Source organism: Leopardus geoffroyi, chromosome B3 (genome assembly GCF_018350155.1).
Source record: "Leopardus geoffroyi isolate Oge1 chromosome B3, O.geoffroyi_Oge1_pat1.0, whole genome shotgun sequence".
Lineage (NCBI taxonomy): Eukaryota > Metazoa > Chordata > Mammalia > Carnivora > Felidae > Leopardus > Leopardus geoffroyi.
In genome coordinates this window covers 42,329,351-42,350,370 of record NC_059337.1, presented here as the reverse complement: position 1 = coordinate 42,350,370, position 21,020 = coordinate 42,329,351, and the positions used below count along the sequence as shown (strand labels likewise).

General features: G+C 49.4%; 1 protein-coding gene across 13 annotated transcripts in view; it reads left to right on the top strand.

Annotated features, from left to right (window-relative positions):
- The window catches only part of TLN2 (talin 2), a 437,549-nt gene that overhangs the window by 380,347 nt on the left and 36,182 nt on the right, over window positions 1-21,020 (top strand). For 11 of the 13 annotated variants that reach the window (XM_045449530.1, XM_045449522.1, XM_045449525.1 and 8 more), the window contains 6 exons: window positions 242-361; window positions 7,321-7,467; window positions 13,931-14,097; window positions 14,955-15,138; window positions 18,419-18,544; window positions 18,753-18,869. In XM_045449530.1, coding sequence (XP_045305486.1) covers window positions 242-361; window positions 7,321-7,467; window positions 13,931-14,097; window positions 14,955-15,138; window positions 18,419-18,544; window positions 18,753-18,869 — 861 coding nt within the window. The remainder of the gene's footprint in view (window positions 1-241; window positions 362-7,320; window positions 7,468-13,930; window positions 14,098-14,954; window positions 15,139-18,418; window positions 18,545-18,752; window positions 18,870-21,020) is intronic. The other 2 variants (XM_045449534.1, XM_045449533.1) reach the window with 1 other exon arrangement.

Below are 21,020 nucleotides of genomic sequence, written 5' to 3'. Positions count from 1 at the left end.
CCTAGCGTGTCGCCCACTGGCCTGGCCAGGGCCTGCTGGCCTGAGAGGGGCCCTGGCCTGTTGTGCACGTCGCAGCATGGGCTTCGCTTGAATTGCCCTCTCCGGTGCCCAGCCCCCCACGCAAGTCAAGAGCTTAAAAGTGAACGAACCCCTTTGGCTTCCAGTGATATTAACACGTGGTTCTCATGCTTTTCTCTGTATGTGTGTGTGTGTTTGTGTCTTGCTTGTTTTCTTTTTCCAGATGACTAAGTCGGTTACTAACCCGGAGGAGTTGGGAGGACTGGCTTCACAAATGACCAGTGACTATGGGCACCTGGCTCTCCAGGGCCAGATGGCAGCAGCCACGGCGGAACCAGAGGAGGTCTGCCATCATAAGCCCCTGTTTTAAGAAGCACATGCACACTGGTACCCACGCCCGGGGGAGGCTCTATAGCGTAGCTCCACCCTAGAAGATTCCAGCCTGATAGCCGAAACCAGGCTTAGTTTTCGCTACTCTCCTGCCAGCCCTCCAGGTCCAGATCCAGTAGCCCCGGGCTGTGCTCAGTCCTTTCTGATGCCAACAGGCTGAGAGCTGGGTCCATCTGGGGATGTGGGTTCTCAGACAGACGGCCTCTGCTGAGAGTGTTCGGCCAGCTCACCTCCCTTCCAGCCCATCACCTGGCTCCCAGGGCAGAACACATGCTGCCATCATCCCCGTGCTTAGCACATCCCCTGCAATTATTTTCCTGTTTCTAAAGGCTCACAGAGATGTTGGAAGAACCAAGTATGGGAGTTAACTGCCTCTGATTAAGGGCCGGGTAGCCTGCTTTTGCGTAACAAAGTCTTGTCCAAATACGGTTGGTGGCTTTCTAAGATCTACCCCCCATTATCTCCTTTGGACCCCTCTGTGTTACCTACCTGCCTTCCCTAAACGCACTTTCCTTAGTGGCCAAACACAGACTTTGCCTTAGAATGCCTGCACCTGTAAGATTCTGAATTTGGTGAGAGGTTGGTCCCAAAGGCCACTTTCTAAGAACCTGCTTTCATCTCTGATACCCCAAGTAATCGGGTGGTCCTCTGGGAAACAAACAAGCCGGTGGGGGCTTCACATGCCTGAATGCTGCACCCATACCAGTGTTAGCACACAGAAGGTGCCCCTCCCTGAGCGACCGCCCGGCTCCTTAGAGACTGAAAGCTCAGTCTGGAATAAAGAATAGTGGAGTCGATTATAGGGACGCTGGGAAGATGAAGGTAACTACATACTGTGGGAGTTAGCATAGCCATTTATGAAGCACAGATCCTGTATATGATATTCCTAAATGAAGCGTGCTGTCAGGATGGAAGGCTGTGACTGATCTACCTTTCTCTTTGTGGTGACAGCCCGTGTCCCCAGGTTACTTGGTGTCATTTCTCCTAGGAGTCCCTTCTAAGTATGTCTTTACAAAGACTCCCAGAGATAATACAGGAATGACCCAAAACAAAATCACTTGCTAACATATGTTGTAACAACGCATGTAAATAGGAATATCATATGTATGTACTTGCATACATATATATCTAGCATGGGATGATGTAAGTTTCTAACAGTGCCTGCATTTTGAGATTTTAGTATGGTTGAGTATTAAGGCTGCAGCATGAATAATTCTGTTTGTAATGAGTCTGTTAAGTTACTACCAAGAAAGAAAAATCATCAGACCTCCTCACCTTGACCCCAGTCAGGATTCTGTTGATTCTTTACACAGTCCTGTTATTTTTTTTTTTTTTAATTCTTTTTTAATGTTTATTTTTTGAGAGACAGCACAGGCAAGGGAGGATCAGAGAGAGGGGGAGACCCAGAATCTGAAGCCAGCTCCAGGCTCTGAGCTGTCAGCACAGAGCCCGACACAGGGCTGAAACCCACGAACAGTGAGATCATGACCTGAAGTCGATGCTTAACAGACTGAGCCACACAGGTGGCCCCTGCCCAATCTTTTTTTTTTTTTTTTTTAAATAGGCTCCCTGTGTTAGTAAGATCATCTGGACTCCTATAACTCGTTTGATTTTACTCGTGCTTTTGAATTTCCTGAATAAATGTAAGGGAACTTGGGTTACAGAAAGGAACAGTTTGGACAGAAGGAAGCAATGTTAGGCTTTGTAGGACTGAAACACTAACAGGCTGTGGGGAAGGTTCGGATCTCCGTTTGCAGAAATCTTTAAAGACGGAATCTACATTTGTCTGGTTGGTTCAGATGTTGACCTGCCTGAGTTACTGAGTGAAGAGCCCATGATCTGTGGAGACCTTTCCACATCTGAGTTCTTCGCAGCTACCCGGCCCATGTGTGAAACAAGCAGGTTTTCTTACTGCAACCCAGAGCATGAAACAAAATACAAAATAATGCCAGAGCAGCCGGGAAAGAAAAGGTATCATTAAAAGCGCAACACAAAATGACTTTAGTTCCTGGCCCTGCGTTTGTAGCAGCTGACGTTTTCATTAAGGTTCTCCCTTTTCACCATTGCATCTTGAGTTATATTTTACATTCCAGACACAAGAGCAGTGTGACCTGAAGCAAAAGGGGGCAGAGAGAATATAAAATTACCAGTGGCTTGCTCAGGAAAATTCTTTGTGTGCATTTGCCAGACAGATATTTAGGGGAAAACTGAGAAGGTTGGGAGATCCCTAAAGCAATGTAGTTTTTTTTTTTTTTTTTTTTCCAAGACTGTGGAATTAGTTTTATATCCAAGAGGGCCCCACATCACAGCATGTGAAAGTATTTATACCCAGGGCAAATACGAAGCCAGTCCCCTGGCCGCAGTCCTGTAGGCTGTGCCGAGTCAGCGCTTTGGGCTTTCCCGGAATGTGACCGTTCCCGGACAGGTCCCAATTCTGCCCCCTGAACATCCAGCAGGAGCTTTATCTGCTGCCGCTTCCATGGGAAACGCAACTCCTGTTAACATCACCATGAAAACTACTTTCTTCAGAAAAACTAAAACCGTCAGGCAACTTCACGATCTAAGATCACTGCTCTCCTTAAAAAAGGAAATGTAGATCCTGTGAGCCCCAAGTCCTGAATATAAATGCCGGGGGAAGGCTCTAGTGACTACAGCTTTGTCTCTGGAGGAAACTCTGCTGGGACATGTGTAATACTGCCTGTCTCCAAAGCCGGCGGGAACGTTCGTCAAGAGCCTGTGGCAAGAACCACAGCCTTTTCCCAAAAAATGAGACGAGTGTCTGCTCTAGAATTCTCTAAAACTTTCCACTCCAGGACACAGTTTCTATAGGTGGGAAGTGATTCTTTGCTTCTGTTGTACACTTTTGATTTCTCCTTTTAAAGAGAAATTTGTAAAGCCTGTCATGATAGCCATTTGTTGCCTCTTCAGTGTTCCCAAGCTCTCCCAGGCAGTTATGTGACCTGATTTCAGATGTGATGGTTTTGGAAGCCTGAGAAAAATCTGTACGTTTTGTTTAGTTTTATATAGTAAAGAAGATGATCCGTATTTCTGAGACCCCCCCTCCACTTGAAATTTGATCCAAAATTTCATAAAGGCCAGACTTCCAATTTCCCCCAAGGCATAAAACCAGGAGACGATGCCCATTTTATTTGGGCAAGAAGGGAATTGAAGGCTTTTCTTGCCGTTCGAGTAACGCTTTGACTAAAGTTGCCAACTTAAAACCCCAAGTTGGATGTCTCTGAGCAATATTCCTTTATAACACACCCTGGTGGTAAGGCGGATCACCCTGGGGACTGGTCCTGTTTGCTGAGAATTGCAGTGTTGCTTTGACAAGTTAACGTTTTTAAAGCCCTTATCTTTTTTGAATACAGTCTTCAAAACACATTCCCTTTCTCGGATGTTCCTCCAGCAGCAGTACAGGATGTTCTGGGACACTGCAATAGAGTATGTTGCTTCTGTCATCCCCTTTTATGTAAACGCCTGCTCTGACTGTCCCACGTAGAAAAGAATACGATGAGAGGCGTTCATCAGGTCCATACCACACGTCACACCCATGACGGCTGCGGCCTCATTTACCGTCACAATTGCACAGTCCTTTGTTCTTCCCCATTTCACAGGTTAGCTGAGGTTCAGGGAGCTCACATTGTCCAAGACCACATAGCTACAGGAGTTAGTGTGGAAGCCACTTGGAATAACTTTTTGGAATAAGTGAAGTTTCAAGTAAGTACATAATGCATGGAAATGCCGGGATTCAAACCCAGGGCATCACAGCCTTTGCTCTTTGCCCCTCACCGAGCTTCCTCTTATCACAGCAGTGAACATTCACGTGGCACTTTCTACTTGGAGATGTTTTCACACACATATCTTTGACTTGGTGGTGTGTCAGCCCCGGGAAGTAGGGCAGCTTCTGTCCCATTTCACAGGTGAGGGACCAGAGGCCTGGGAGGTTAGCTGGCTCACCCAGGGAGTTGATGTCCATGAGAGGGCCGGCCAGAAGCAGGGTCCATGGGCCTTTCTGCTGCCCATGCTGCCCTCATGGGCCAAGGGCCAGGAGTGGGGCTGGCATCCTGGGACGCCTCCCTTTCTTGTTGCGTTCAGCCCTCGGCCTGTGGATGTGCGCAAACCCTATTTCAGCATGTCCTTTGTGACCCTCCGTCCTCCTGCATGCTGTCCACATAGGGCCGTGCGGCCAAGTGTATAGGAGGATTGCATGGCAACCAAGAAGGCAGTCATGTGACCTGGCACAGACGTGATACCCAGACTGAGGGCTGGATTGGCCAGGAACCCCACGGGCTTGTACAGCTGTGGCCTTATTTTAGGCGCATCCTTTTGCTTTCTGGTGCTGGTCTTCATCGGGGCTTCCTAACTGGAATCTCATCGCTAATGATCAGTGTCCCAGCTCCACAGTCGTCTTCACAGGATCCTTTGCTACGTGCACGATGTCCCCTCCAAGGAAGAGGCTGAGCGTCGGGGCGTTGGGGTGCTGCTTTTCATAGCATGGCCTCTTGCAGGGGTGCAGAGGGAGCATGCGGGTGTCCTGCCCGCCCATAGGTTTCAGGCTCGACACAGTGCGGGAGCAGGTCCCTTCTCCCTCACACCTCGAGGGTGATTTGAGAGTGATTTAAGAGACCTCTGCTGGTCCTGGTGCCCACCACTGTGCAGACCGGAAGCTCAGGCGTGGTTCCAAGGAGAGAGTAGGAGCAGAGCACGGAGAATGTTCTTTCTGGGCCTGGTCCTTCCTAGCACCGAGGTGACCGACCTCACTCTTAAGAGCTCTGACCCCGGGAGGCGCTTTGAAAGTCCTGCATGTTTGACTCAAGGCTCACTTTTTAAACATAATTCAGCTATTTTTAAAACTATTAGGAAAACCTGTGTGTATTTTTGAACATACTCTGGGCCAAATGGCAACCCATTGGGGGCCACCAGTGCCTTACCGTGGGCTGCTGGGTGGCTTGTGCAGATGTCAGGCTGAGGCAAGTCTCTGCCTGCTAAGGTTTAGGGGACTACGGGGAAAATCGCTCCTGTTTGCCTTATGCACAAAACAGGATTTTCTCAACACTGCAGCCAAATCAAAATACAGAAATGAGTTGGTGGCCAAGGCTATCTATATCTGGCCTTCAGAGTCTGACATTTAAACTTGGGCTCATTTAGCCTTATTGTTGACTTTTTATTGAGTCAAAGAGAGAAGTTTTGACTCCTATAGGAAAGGTATACTTAATAACAGATGATATCAATTTTACATGTTGACTTTCCATGAGAGGTTTGGGTGTGGGGTAGGGGGCAGAGGGTGGCTCTGATCACTTCTCTTCACAGTCTCTGCACAGTCTCTTCATCTGTCATTGAGGTCTGACTAGTGAAGTCGTTTTTATCTTGAAATCATATGTTTCTTCCTCCATTTGTGCTTTCCCAGCAGCACCTGTCATTTAGAGCTCTGTGGGCATCCTTGACACAGAGCTCTTGCCTATGGATTAGTGCTGAGCCTCAAGTGTTTCCGGTTAAAGTACACGGATCTGAAAAAGCCTGGAGAGCCAGGCTGAGTTTTCAGCTTTCGTGGGGCATCTTCCTACTTCAGCTGGGCCTCATGTTTAAACCAACAGCAAACAGCTACATTTCAGGGGTATTTCTGCTGAGTGGGTTGAATCGGACTGGAGATGGTCCATAAGAAACCCGGCCTGCCTGATCGTGAAGCTTTCGCAGCATCCCCAAAAGAGCCGAAGTTCCACTTTCTGGATCAGGACAATTTTCTATTAAATGGATTTAAACATGCTTTCGGCCTTAAAAGGCTAAGGGAGTTACCTATCTTCCCAAAAGCATTATGTGTTTCAATAACAGAGTTAACATTTGCAGCCCCCTTGACTGCCCAAAGCGCCCCTTCCTAATAGGACGATGCTGGAAGATAGCACCCAGGTGGTCCAGATCTGCCAGCTTTTACTCGAGACGCCAGAGATCTTAGTAGCTATTCTTGGTAGAATAGCTGGAAGGAGAAGCCACGACTTCTTGCTATTGTGGAGTCTTGGAAATAATGCTTGTTCACGAGAGCTTACGGTTTTTTGTTTTTAGTTGCTTACTCCGGCTGGAGGGCAGATTATTTATGGCAGCTGTATTGATCAGATCCAAATGAAAATTGATGTGAAATCGCCAGAGGAATGCACACTTTGGGCGGTGGAATGTATTACCCTATAACGAGACAGCTGGCAGCTTATCCATAGTGGAGCTCGTTTGGGTTCTTTTAGGCCAAGTACCTTTTATAATCACATGACCCAGAGGTCACTAAAAGAATGCGTGCCTGCTGAGCCTTTAGCTCTGAAAATATACCTTTTTAAGGAAACCTCAACCTTGCCTGATAGGCAGCCTGGGCCCAGTGTGGATATAGCTGAGGAAGGGGGCGTTCTGATTGGAAACGTCCCGATGTTGCAAGAATCTGCAAGCTTTATGCTTCTTACTAAAGCTGTATATTTTGAACTTCTAATTATTTTTTAGGACTGTTGTGTGGAATAAATGAAAGCAAATGCAATACCTGCTTAGAAGAGGCCCTGACACACAGTAGGGGCTCAATAAGTGCTTGAATGGCTAATAATTACCCCCACAGAGTTCATCTAATGAACATCCCTATCCGGTGGCTCAGATATAAGTTGGCAGTTCACTGGAAAAGGTAACAAATATCAGAAAGCCATTAGGCTAGCAGGATGAGGTGTAGGCCTGCTTCCTGGGGACCGTGGGCATTTTACAGTCTCTAAAAGGGGAAGTAAAATCAATGACATTCCATACTCCACCAAGCACAGACTCCTAACAGCAGTGGAATTTTCCTAGCCAGGCTCCCATAGGACGTAGGAGAAATTTTCCACGTAGGGGAGACCTCGATGGCAGAATCCCTCATGCTTCTCTTTCCCCACCCCGGGCTTGCCTCTGCAGATCGGCTTCCAGATTCGCACACGTGTGCAGGACCTGGGCCACGGCTGCATCTTCCTGGTGCAGAAGGCGGGGGCCCTCCAGGTGTGCCCCACGGACAGCTACACCAAGAGGGAGCTCATCGAGTGTGCCCGTGCAGTCACAGAGAAGGTAAGGAGCAGCCCTCAGGTCAGACACGGCCACGGTCACCCACATCCGCCCTCGATGGCCCACCGTGACCAGTGACATAAGTGGGACGCTATGCCAAAAAGGATGCAGTCAGGTCTGGTCTTCCCCCACATGCAGGGATTCCCCAGGGATGGGGCACATAAGGGGGCCGGGGTAATCCGTAGCCCTGAGAAATTCCGAACATGGGACGTACTGTCCCATGAAAGTCAGGGCCCCAGCAGTGCACCTCCCTGATGGGTTTTCTTGTAGGTAGACTGGACAGACCACATCACAGTCACGTGAGTACCAGGAGCCCCCTTTTGACACTTGTCCCCTGGGTTTCCTTCTCAGGGAGGCTCCCAGGTGCTGGGGACTGAGTAAGAAGGGCCTGAAGCTCTCTTCGGGTTACCTCCTTCCTCCCAGAAGAGACTGAGGTGTGCAAGGGTTGAGCACCGCACCCAAAGTCGCACGGCACCTTGGTTGAAAGAGCAGGATCCTGCGTGATCTTTTTAGAGTCTAGCAGCGGCTGTTTGTGGAGAGAACCCCATGGTGTAGCGAGTGGGGCTCCAGGGTCTCAGCTAAGTTATCTCACCTTTCTGAGCCTCTGTACCCTCACCTGCAGAATGAGCACAGAGAAATACAATTCCTGGCCCATAGGGTTGTGAAAATGAAATGCGGTGATAAGCGTGAAGGTGCTTGCTTGGCATCGTGCCACACAACCCAACGTGTCACAGATACTTGCTGTCCTCTGTAAGCTGCCTTCCGACACCCTCCTCCCACGAAATTTACCCTGCTCGACGAAGCCGGTTCTCCGCATCCCTTCATTCCCGTGGCTCCCTGATGGCCCCAAAGTACACTCCTCTTCTGCTTTGCTCATTTCTTAAGAGTCCTTTTTCAGGACAGCTGTTTTGCAGGCCGAAGCATCTGTGCTTTGCTGGCTTCTCCCTCTCCTTCTCTTGGGTCCCCAGGACACAGAGCTCTGCACTGTTGAGCAGCCTGGCCACAGGACTCAAGGGCCGGGTGGGGGACCCCTCACCTGGCAGCTGCCAGTACAGATGCTTTTCTGTACAGGGCTGCCAGCTGAAGCCAAGCAACGCCTGGCCGTCTCCTGCAGCCCACAGGACTACCCAGGCCTCCTCGGACTCCACAGGATGAGGAAATAAATCTCTCAGCCAGAGGAAGGCATTCTCCCTCCTTTCAAAGTCCTGCCTTGCTGTCGAAGTTACTCTGGCCGGGTTCCCTTGTTGAAGACCTTGGAATTGGCACATGAAGGCAGGGAGGCAGAGGTCCAAGCAACATGATCTTCCTGAGCTGTTCTCTGTCTTACTGCTTCTCCCAGCAGAGGGTCCCTGCCACCTCCTGCCTGGAGGAGGCTCAGAGTCAGAGGATCAGCTGTTCAGACTAAACCAGCCTTTTTGGTGCTTTCTTGCTATGTGCTCTGGCCCGCCATCTCCACCTGGTGTGTCTTTCTTACATGTCCCGGTTGTGTCTGTAACTTCCCACCAGCCGCAAGAGGCTTCACTTGCTCATCTTCGTGTCCTTGTCCCCTAGGAACTAGTAGCTGCTCAGTAAACTCACACAGCTTTTGTAGCAGGCGGGACACTGTTTCCGTACTCTTTGAATCTGGCTGAGAACGTCCCTCTCGTTCTCATGATCACTCGTCTTGGCCTTTGTCACCTGTCCTCAGAGAGTTCTTTCTGGAAACTAGATGCTTGATTCTCAGGCCATCTCTGTTCCTGGTGGGACATAGTGGCATTTAACTCCAGGAAGGAGAATCAGGCAAATGAGGAAGAGAAGCTGTTCCTTGTGGGCTAGTCTTGGGATGTGGCCGGTGCTCAGGAAGTGGGCCCTCTGCCCCGCATGCTGGGTTGTGTCCAACACCTCTCCTAAGATGTGAGCAGTGCAGAAGGAAGAGAGCATACGAGCTCTGTGCCTCTCAGTGTTGCTATAACTCCTCTGTCCCGGCCATTGTATTTTTAGAAAATGCATTCACGAAACTTTGCAGACTCTTCTATCAGCCAGCCATAGTCAAAGGTGGTACATGTGTGGGCACAGAGAGATTAATACGACAGCTCCAGACTGTCTCTCAACTCAGAGCCTCCGGTCACTGGCTGGACGCGTGCTGTTTTAACCTGTGCTGAATGAGCTGCCCCGAGGCCAGGGACAGCATGCTCGTGTCTCTGGACGAGGACAGCTGAGACTTTGAGCTGGCTTCTGCAGGATGAGCAAGTTAGTGGCTGGAGAATGAGGAGGGGAGGCACAGCAGGCAGGGGGCAGACCCACTGCATGAGAGGCGGGGGAAGTGAGGAGCTGGCCGATGTGGCAAGAATGTGGCAGGAAGCCACAGAAGTGGAACTGGTCTGTTCGTGGGAGGAACTCAGCTTCCCTTGACAGCAGGGGAGAATTGTAGGCGAGGGCGTGGGGTTAGCTTTGTGTTATAGGAAAGTGTGTCTAGGAATAGCGAGGGTTTTCTAGAAGGGGTGATGGGTGGCAGGTGGCAGTGAAGGGTTTCTGACTTGAAAGGCACTGGAGGGAACACAGCCAACTTGCTGGACTCTCAGGTCACTGGAATTATTATTTAGTGACAGGTGATAGCTCAAGGGAGTGTTGGGGTGGAGAGGTGACGCACGCAGGTCTGCTCTGGGCTCTAGCCTCAGTGGAGTCGACCATGAAGAATTTCTCATCGATAGGCAGCCAGAGGAAGGAATACTGAGTGTTAGCAGAAGGCTGTTCTACAGAAAACCTTATCAGAGCAGGGCACAAATGATCACACCTTTCACAGGAGCCTGAACTTCTTTCTGGTTCCACAAACGTAATCCTATTAAAATTATCTCCCTGCTGATCAGCTAGTATGTGATCATGTGTCATGCTAGACAGTTTACATACGTCCTCCCTCCTTATTCCTCCCAACAAGCCTTATAGCCAAGAAATAATATCCCCATTTTACAGATAAGGAAACCAAGGTCAAACAGCTTGCCCAAAGTTGTTTAGCCAGCCGGGGTGCCTGGGTGGCTCCGTCAGTTGAGCGTCCAACTTTGGATCAGGTCATGATCTCAAGGTCTGTGAGTTCAAGCCCCACGTTGAGCTCTGTGCTGACAGCTCAGAGCCTGGAGCCTGCTTCGGATTCTGTGTCTCCCTCTCTCTCTCTGCCCCTCCCCCACTCATGCTCTGTCTCTGTCTCTGTCTCTCTCTTTCTCTGTCAAAAATAAAGAAACATTAAAAAAAAAAAAAAAAGTTGTTTAGCCAGTGAATGATATTCACTGATATTCAGCCTGTGATGTTGACACCAAAACTGTGTTGTTAACCCATCAGCTGCGTTGAGTCCCAGAGAGGAAATTAAGTGTTTTTGTATTGTACTCTTCTCCCCCTGGTTTTGAGATGCAGTTGACAAAGGCACTAAGTTTAGGCTGTACCGGATGGTGATTTATCTGTCTTGTGTATTATAAAACGATTACCACAAGAAGTTTAGTTACAGTCCACCATCTCATGTAGATAAGAAATGTATATATATATTTCCTGGTGGTAAGAGCTCTTAAGATTTACTCTTAACCCTGCTGTATAATATGGATGAACGCTACATCCCTAGTACTTATTTTGTAACTGGAAGTTTATGCCTTTTAACCACCTTTGTTCAAAACACAACTTCATTCCCACCAGGAATCTGATCCCTTTTTCCGTGAGGTTGGTTGGTTGGGTTTTGTTTTGTTTTAATTTTTATTCAATGCGTGCAAACAAACAAAAAACTTCACCCATTTGTCCTAACTCCCATCCCCTGCCTCTGGCAACTACCAATCTGTTCTCTGTCTCTGCGAGCTTGCCTTTTTTTTTTTTTTTTTTTTAATGTTTTTTTTTATTTTTGAGAGAGAGAGAGGGAGGGAGGGTGGGAGGGAGGGGCAGAGTGAGACAGAGGGAGACACAGAATCTGAAACAGGCTCCAGGCTCTGAGCTGTCAGCACAGAGTCCAACACGGGGCTTGAACCAACAGACCGGACCGTGAGATCATGCCCTGAGCTAAAGTCAGACATTTAACCAAATGAGCCACCCAGGCACCCCTTGGCTTTATAAATTCTATTTTAGGTTCCACATATGAGAGACCAAACGGCATTTCTTCCTCAGACTTATTTCACTTAGACCTTCGAGGTCTATCCGTGTTGTCTCAAATGGCAAGATTTTATTCTTTTTCTGGCTGAATAATATCCCACTGGATGATAGGTCCCATATTTTCTTTATCCATTCGTCCGTCAGTGGATATTTAGGTTGTTTCCAGTGCTTGGCTACTGTAAATAATGCTGCAGTGAACCTGGAGGTACATATCTTTTTGAGTTAGAATTTTTGTTTTCTTCAGTTACATACCCAGAAGTGAAATTGCTGGATTACATGATAGTTCTATTTGTAATATTTTGAGGAAACTTCCTGCTGTTTGCCCTAGTGGCTACACCAATTTACATTCCCACCAGTACTGCAAGAGGGCCCCCTTTTCTCAACGTTCTCACCAACAGTTGTTCTTTCTTGTCTTTTTGATAATAGCCATGCCAGCAGGTGCGAGATGGTATCTCATAGTGGTTTTGGTTTTCCTGATAGGTAATGACTTTGAGCATCTTCTCATGTACCTGTGGCCCATCTGTTTGTCTTCTTCGGGAAAATGTCCATTCAGATCTTTAGCTCATTTTTATCATTAGATTGTTCTTCTGCTATTGAGCTGTATGTTTTATTTACATATCTTAGGTATTAAACCCTTATTACATATGTGATTTGCAAATGCTTTATTCAGTAGGCTGCTTTTTATTTTGCTGATGGTTTCTTTGCTGTGCAGAAGCTTTTTAGTTTTCTGTAGTCTCACTTGTTCATTTTTGCTTTTGTTGTTTCATTTTTGATGTCAGATTCTAAAGTTCATCCCCAGGACTTATGTCAAGAAGCTTACTGCCTATATTTTCTTTCGGAGTTTCATGGTTTCACTTCTTACATTCAAGTATTTAATCCTTTTTCATTTTTGTGTATGCTGTATGACAGTGGTCCAATTTAAATTTTTTGCATGGAGCTGTCCAATTTTCCCAACGTCATTTATTCAAGAGACTGTTTGTTCTCCCTTGTATGTTCTTGGCTCCTTTGTCATAAATTAATTGACTGTATGCTTGGGTTTATTCTTTGGGAATATTCTTTGGGAAGATGCCTGTTCCTTTGATCCATGTGTCTGGTTTTATGCCAGTACCATAATGTTTTGACTACCGTAACTTTGAAGTATAGTTTTAAATCAGGGAGTATGATACTTCCAACTTGGTTCTTCTTTCTCAAGATTGCTTTGTCCATTCAGGGTCATTCGTGGCTCTCTAGAAATTTTAGGATTGTGTGTTGTATTTCTGTGAAAACTGCCATTGGAATTTGAATAGGGATCGTGTTGAATCTGTAGATAGCTGTGACTAGGATGGACATTTTAACATTGATTATTCCAATCTGTGAACATGGAGAATCTGTCCATTTATGTGTGCCTTCTTCAACTTCTTTCCTTAATGTCTTGGAGTTTTTCTATACACAGGTGTCGGACCTCCTTGGTTAAATGTATTCCTAGGTCTCGTATTCTTTTCAATGCAGTTGTATAAATGGGATTGTTTTCTTAATTTCTCTCTGATGGTTCTGTATTAGGGAAATATAGCAGATTTTTCTGGATTGTTTTTGTATCCTGCAACTTTACTGAATTCATTGATGACTTCTGACAGTTTTAGATGGAGTCTTGAGGGTTTTCTGTATACAATATGTCATCTGCACATAGTGACGGTTTGACTTTTTCCTTTCCAGTTTGGATTCCTTTTATTTCTCTGAATTGCCTGATTGCTTTGGCTAGGGCTTCCAGTATTCTGTTGAATAAAAATGGCAAGTGTGGGGATCTTTATCTTGTTCCTCATCTTAGAAGAGAAGCTCTGAGCTTTTCACTATTGAGAATGATGTTAGCTGTGGGATTATCATGTGGGCTTTATTATGTTCAGGTACATACCCTCTATACCTACTTTGTTGAGAGTTTTTATTATCAAGGGGTATTGAATTTTGTCCGATGCTTTTTCTATATCTATTGGGATGATCAAAAGGTTTTTATCCTTTGTTGGGGTACCACATGGACTGATTTGTGGATGTTGAATCATCCTTGCCTCCCTGGAGTAAATCCCACTTGATCATGGTGTATGATCCTTTTAATGTTTTGAATTCAGTTCACTATATTTTGTTGAGGATTTTTGCATCTGTGTTCATCGGGCATATTGGCCTGCAATTTTCTTTTCTTGTGGCATCCTTGTCTGGCTTTGGTATCGGGGTAATTTTGGCTTTATAAAACGAGTTTGGAAGCATTCCCTCCTTTTCTGTTTTTTGAGTTGTTTTTTTTTTTTTTTTTTTTTTCAGTGATGTTTGAGTCTGAAAATCTTTGGGTTACATCTTTTTCATTTCCCTGTTCCCCCTGGCATTCTCTCTGTACCTACAGGTGTCCTTGGTGTTGTCAGCTCTCCAGGCTGGGAACAAGGGGACCCAGGCATGTATCACAGCTGCCACTGCCGTGTCTGGGATTATCGCCGACCTGGACACCACCATCATGTTTGCGACTGCAGGGACCCTGAATGCAGAGAACAACGAGACCTTTGCAGACCACAGGTATGGGAGGGGAGGTCGTCCTGGGGGCTCCTGGATCTGGAGAGGTTCAGGCTGGCCTGATGGATGTTAGAGACTGCTCAGGAGCCAGAAATGCGGTTATCCATGTTGATTTCAATAAGATGCTCAAGGGGAGAAAGTGAACCACATAATCAAAACAAGCCCTTCTTGCCAACTGTAAACATGTAGTCATGTTCCAGCTTTGTGCCTTTCACAGCCTGAACCCAGCCTGCTCTGGCAGAGGACAGCTTTTTGATCTTCTACTTGCCAAGCTGAAAAGATGTGCCTCTCATTTGCTCCCAACCCCCGTGGGAGTGGCCAGGACAGCCACATTTAGCTCTTACATAAATGGGGAGTGGGGCTCTGAGCCTCCTGTCTCTCCCAGACTGGCTCTTTAGGCCCTGCTCCTGGAGGCTGGTGCGGGGATCTCCACTTGCTGTTAGAGAACCACCCCCCCCCTCCCCAGTAGCCTTGCCACATGTCTGTCACCTTTCTTCCTCTCTCTTCAGTCCCAGGGCCAGGCTAGGGAGGAGACTGCCAATGCTGTCACCCATTCCAGGACCCAGCTGACCTCTCACTGAGCTACAGGGTTGGGGGCCAAACTGGTGGGCCTGAGTCTTTCGTGGAAGTTTACCATTAATCGACTAGGTGGATACTGGGCTGACTTTGCTCTCCTCTCCCAATTTTCCTACGCAGAAAATGAGTACCCCTGATAAGGGAGGGGAAACACATCACCTCTTTTTTTCAAAGCCCTGTAACAAAAAGCCCCGTATGAAGGGTTTCTTTGCTTCCTAATTGCTGGTAGCCAAACTTTGCCCTTTGTCTGTCCCCGTCTCCTCTGCCCTCCCCCCCTTTCTCAGGGAGAACATTCTGAAGACAGCCAAGGCCTTGGTGGAAGACACGAAACTGCTGGTGTCAGGGGCTGCGTCCACCCCGGACAAGCTGGCCCAGGCAGCCCAGTCGTCGGCAGCCACCATCACCCAGCTCGCTGAAGTGGTCAAGCTGGGGGCCGCCAGCCTCGGCTCTAATGACCCTGAGACGCAGGTATGGGTGGGCCTCGGGGGGCGGGTCAGTCACCCTCATGTTCCCATAAACACTGTGCCGCAGACCGCGGAAGAGGCCCAGGGCGAAATAGGAACTTCTGCAGTAAGCAGTAGGTGCGCGAGTATGTCTGTTGCTTTGGGGTCTGCTAGGAGGCATTTATCCTGGCAGGATGGTGGCACAGACTGTGATGGCAGCCACGAGGGTAGGGATGACTGATGAGGGATTGAGCACAGTGACCCCTTGGGTATATGGGAGAGGGAAAGGGTGGGATGAGTGAGTGGATGGTGGCTCCCTGGAGAGACAGCCGGCATGGGCGGGGAGACAAAGGCGGGTTCGGCGTGGGACCGTGCTAGACACACGTGCAGGTGGAACTAGAGAGGGGGCATAAGCCTGCACAGTTAAGGACATGTGGATTCAGGGGTGTTGCCATACAGACAATGACTACAACCATAGGAGAGGAAGAGCATGAGGCGAGAGAAAAAGGGGGGTTCAAGGCAGAGCTGAGGAAGCCACCATTTAAGACCGTGGTAAGGAGAAAGGGATGCCCAGAGAGATTGAGGAGCAGCAGCAGCGGATAGGAGGAAAGCCAGGGGTCCTGATGCTAAGAGCGGGCGTGTTTCATTCCACCGGAGGCACGGCTGAGTTGTCGAGAAGGTGAAGGTCTGAGAGCTGGCCACTGGCCCTCGTGCCACGGAGGGCCATTTGTGTGGAGTGGCCCGGTGAGGGAAAGGAAGGAAGCCAGCATGTATGGACACCCCTTGAGAAGCCTGGCTCTGGAGGGACGGGGAGGGACGAGCTCTGGGCTGGGAAGGGCTCTGTGCTCCTGTAACCACGCTTTGATTTAGCGCCGTCTGCCTGCTCCTTCGTCCTCGGCCTGGTGGTCCAGGTGAGGGACAGCACCCACAGTTCGCTAACCTCGGAGAGCCACGTACCCACCACCGCTCCAGCGCAAGGTGGATACTCAGCAAATGTCTCCTTAGCTGTTACTGAACCAGTAGCCAACCAGGGCCACCAGTAATGGACTCTAGCCGTTCCCAAGGGCAGAACCGAAAACCCCTCTGCTCCATCCCAGCACCATCAGATGGCAAACACCTCCATGTTCACTGCTTAAACCACTCTCAGTTAGCTCGTCTATTTGGTCCACGTGGACAAAACTGGATTGGAAGCCGCCTACCATCCAGTGCCCCTGTTGACGACAGCTACTGTTGTGGTTAACACAAGGCCGTCAGCTTTGCTCGCATGTGACCATGACCCTTCCCTGCCCGACATCCTCCAGTGGAGCAGAGCTCCATGAGGAAACGTTCCACGTTCCACGTGTGGCCATTTTACTCCTCCTGCTGGATTTCTCTCTGATAACATCTGAGCTCCGATTGGCTGCCCCTTGGAATTTGAAGCATTCACAGACATGCCTACCTGTGGTATTGTTCTTACCCAGTGGAGGAAGGAAAAGCTTGAAAACGCTCAGTGAGGTTGGAATCCACACTCTCCGAGCCTGGCTCAGCCTTAGGAAGAGTGAACAGGCTGGGGAGCATTTAAGTCTTTGAACACACGGAAATGTATCGAATTATTTAGTCTTCACTCCCAAATGGTCTAGTAGATGTCCTAGAGCCCCAACTGCTAATGAGATCTCTAGTGGAAAATATCCTTTCAGAAAAATGTGCCTACTCACCAGTCAGATGCCCAGTGACCAGGGATGGGACGGTGCATGCTGGGTGTTAACAGCAAACTTGGCTCGCTGTCCCTTGTTCTTCCCTGGCTGCCCCCCCCCGCTGTGATGACCAGAATCAGTGTGAGTGAGGTCCACACGCGTCAGCCCTTCCTCAGGAGCCGACCCCTTCTGCCCCGTGGTTTCAGAGGTTGCCAGAGGCTCCATGTACCCTGAGGGTAAGAAGGCACCGGATGGAGCCTGAAAGGTGGGAGGGGCAGAGGCACAGTGTCGCTGTGCTCCCCAGCCATCTGGGACACTAGAGTTTCTGATGTGTTCTCATGTATGTTACGCAGACACCCTCACAGCTGGGCAGTGAGATACAGTGGCACTGCCAAAGCCATTTGTACATGAGGAGCCAAAGCCCTAGAGCATAATCCAAGTGTGAAGGTTAAGACCATAACCCTTGGGATCATGCTGACTAGAGTCTGAATCCCAGCCCTGCCGCTCCCAGGCCCTGAGACAGTGTGGACAGGAGCACCGTAGCTCCCACTTGAAACAGCAGGGGTGAGGATTAAGTGAGGGCATGGGTAGCGCACATGGCTCAGCGCTTGGAACACTGCCCTCAAGTAAAGGGAAGTTGTGGCGATTACAGCAGCAGGAGCTAAGAAGACTCGTGTTATGCATTCAGTGTCACGTCTTTCCTAAGTATGGCTGGTGCTTCGGACCCCAGGTCCAACACACACACACTGTAAAGGTGGCCTGTGTTCTCTGTTGAGTCACGAGAGGGAAGATACCACATGCTGTCCGGTGTAATTAGGGTGCACACCTATCCATGCAGTCACTCCGTGAGTATTTACTGAGTGCCTGCTACAGGCCAGGCCCCGTGCCGAGCGCAAAACACAACACACACAAGTCCAGGCTGGCCCGCCTGGAGCTCACATCCAAGTGCGGGGAGAAGACAATAATTCCACATACTGATACATGCTGTAAATAAGGACGCGCTGCTGGAATTTCAGGTGGGGGGTGGGGGATGGGGAGTGGTCAGGAAAGGTCTCGAAGGGCCCGATGTGTGAGCTGAGACGTGAGTAATGAGGAGAGCAAGAGCAGAGGCCCTGAAGGAGGAACGAGGGGGATCTGTCCTGGGGAAGATAGACCGTATGCCCGTAGCATGTTGAGTGAGTCACAGAATCGTACGAACCAAAGCTGGAGACGCAGGCAGGATGCCACGGACGCTTTGGAGGCCAGGGTACGAGGCTTGCGTTTTGTTCTCCACGTTTGGGGTTACCAGTGCAGGGTGCGGGTGAGTAGCGTTGCCTCTCAGGCGTCTGCTTAGCTGGTCGCCTCCTTTCCTAGGCAACTTGTCGTCACAACTGCTGGCTGGGAGATGTCCAAACGTGCTGGGTGTGTGTGGGGTCTGTCCTCCGGCTCAGCGTCAGCCTCCCTCGGGGAGACTCCTGCGTCAGCATCTTCAGGGGTGGCTCCTGGGGAGTCTGCCTTGCTGCAGGTTGTGGAGCTGCCGAGATAGAGACTGGCCTCCCGGATGCCCGCACCTGGCCCTCGGGCCGTGTGCTCTTGGTCTTGCCCGCAGGGGACCGCTGGGGCTGCTCACCTGGGCTGTCTGCTTTCTTTCAGGTGGTGTTGATCAATGCCATCAAAGACGTGGCCAAGGCCCTTTCAGATCTGATAGGTGCTACCAAGGGGGCCGCCAGCAAGCCTGCCGATGACCCCTCCATGTACCAGCTCAAGGGGGCCGCCAAGGTAGAGCGGGGGTGCCAAGCAGGGACAGGCGTGGCGGGCGGTGCAGAATGAGAGAAGCACACCCGAGAATAATGGGAACGTATGCATCTGAGCGCCTTCCTTGCTTAGCAGCGTTTTGTCCTCCCGGCATCAGAGCCAGAACTGAAAGGAGCGGGGAGTAGACCTCAGGGTGCTCCTCATTTTCTCTCGGCCTCTCCTTCCTATGCAGGTGATGGTGACCAATGTCACCTCCCTCCTCAAGACTGTAAAGGCAGTGGAGGACGAGGCCACCCGGGGCACACGGGCGCTCGAGGCCACAATCGAATACATGAAACAGGAGCTCACGGTAAGGAGCCAGCAGTCACCTCCCTCGGGCATCCACGTGCAAGAGCTGACACCCCGCCCCTCCCCCCCTCCCCCCCCCCCCCCAGACATCTCAGTGATTTGTAGCATAAAGAGGTTTTACCTGGGGCACCTGAGCCCGGGAGGCCCACTCACCTGCCTGCCGGCAGCTTTGCATAATTGAGGCCCCGGGTGTAACTGACCTCGTCAGCGTTTGTCTACAATCAAGTTGTAATTAAGAAATCAATTAAAATGTGTCACTTAGGACTGTTCAGGTTTAGTTCCACTAAAACTGGAACTGAAACTAAAGCATTACAGAAGATTGCCGGCAAAGGGAAAACTCGGTACGGGTGTTGGCTGTCACCTTGAGCTTAAATGATGCGTATGGCATGTAGGCCCACCCAGCACCTCTTGATTCCCAGTGCCGTTAGCATCAGCTCACACGGCCGCCCACATACGGATTTTAGAGGGTGAGGTGCCCTGTTAGAAAAACCCGAGTGCCTTTACCTGAGATACTGGCCTGTAAAATTCAGCATCTTTCTGTGCGTGGTCCCTCTGATCTCCAAGAAATTGACCGCGTGTTCTTTCTTGCCGTGTTCCCGCATTGTATAGTGAGGGTGTCCCGGTGTTCCTGTGATATGGATATTCTCTCCTGTTCTTTTGATCCTGTGATGGCTGTGGATTGACTCACCCTAATCCCTAGAAATAGAAATATGCTGAAAATGAGGGTTTCAAACAGATTTCTTTCTAACTAGAGGTCTGATCACAGATTCAGTTTCTCTGTGCGGGGAGCAGGGGACCTGCTTTTGCTTCCAGCTACTCTGCGTCTTTAGAGAGTCACCTGGGAAGGCCAAAGGCCCCTGCGGATCAGCAGTATAAAGCAGCAATTCTGTTGGGTTTTGCTGGTGATTGAGCCTTGGGTTCTCTTGTCCTGTTTTTAATTAAGCCAGTCTTGCTTGGTGTTAAACCCAGTTCTTGCACAAAGAAAAAACTGAAAATTGCAGGTGGTGTCGCTAAGCCCTGCCTCCTGACGCTCACCTGCCTCTGTGGGCTGTATGTTTCCTATCAAAAGTCCGGGTCTGTATTCTGATAGGTGTGGGTGGGGCTAATGGTGGCAATGGAAGAGATTTGAAACTGGGAGCTTTCCTGGGACATTATCCACGGTCAACCGAAGTCTGCCAGTGTGGTGTGGAATTGACAGAGGTTGTGTGTGTCCGCGGACGTGGGAAGTTTCCAAAGGAGCATGTGCCAAAGGGCCACATTAATGCAAAGGGTTCCATACATGTGGTATTCGTTCCCCTTGAGCGTTCAGGCATGGTCCTGGGTAGCTTAATTGCACCTGCCCATTTTTAGGGGGCTGGTGATGTTTGGTGCTGGTTAACAGGCTGCAAGGATGCTGGCTGGGTTCTCCCCTTTGCCTCAGGGAAAACTACCTGGCTGAAAGGTGGTTGCCTGGGGCTGAGGACAGAGCAACCCCAACTGGTTTAGGAGTACTCATGTGTGGGGACAGATGCACATGCAACATACAGCCCCTGGCACCAATCACTCATGTTAGAGAGACAAGACAGATGGGCTTGAAGCAGAAATGGCTGGCTTGACTGACAGGTGGAATTTTAAAGTGGGATATTCACTCAGCACGGTTAATTATTTCAGCTTCTCTAAAGAGTGGTGTGTGTGTGTGTATGTGTGTGTGTGTGCATGCGCGTGTGTGTGGTTTTAAATAATTCACAGTGTCACTGTGGCGCCCTCGACACAAACGCCTCCACACAATTATGCAGTTATATTTGTAAGACAAGCTAAGAATAGAAGAAACTGAATGCTTCATTTCCCCCAACCCCACACCCTCTTAAAGAAAGAAAGGGGAGTTCACAGGGATGCGTCCAGGTCCGTCCTGCCCAGGAACCAGCATCAGAACTGCAGAATTTCTGGGAGCTGCCGAAGCCCCAGCAGGGAGGGGGGCAAGAACTGGGAAGCCACACCACCACCTTCCCCCGGAGAGTTTACAGATACCGAGGGTCTCTTTCCGCAGGCGAACAGGTTAATGCTGCAGACCTGTCTCCCTCACCATATGGTTCCCTTGAATACCGAGTACAGGTGTGCAAGACTTATCCGTGCTAGCATCTTGAAAGCAAGAATAGTATTACTCAAATTTCTA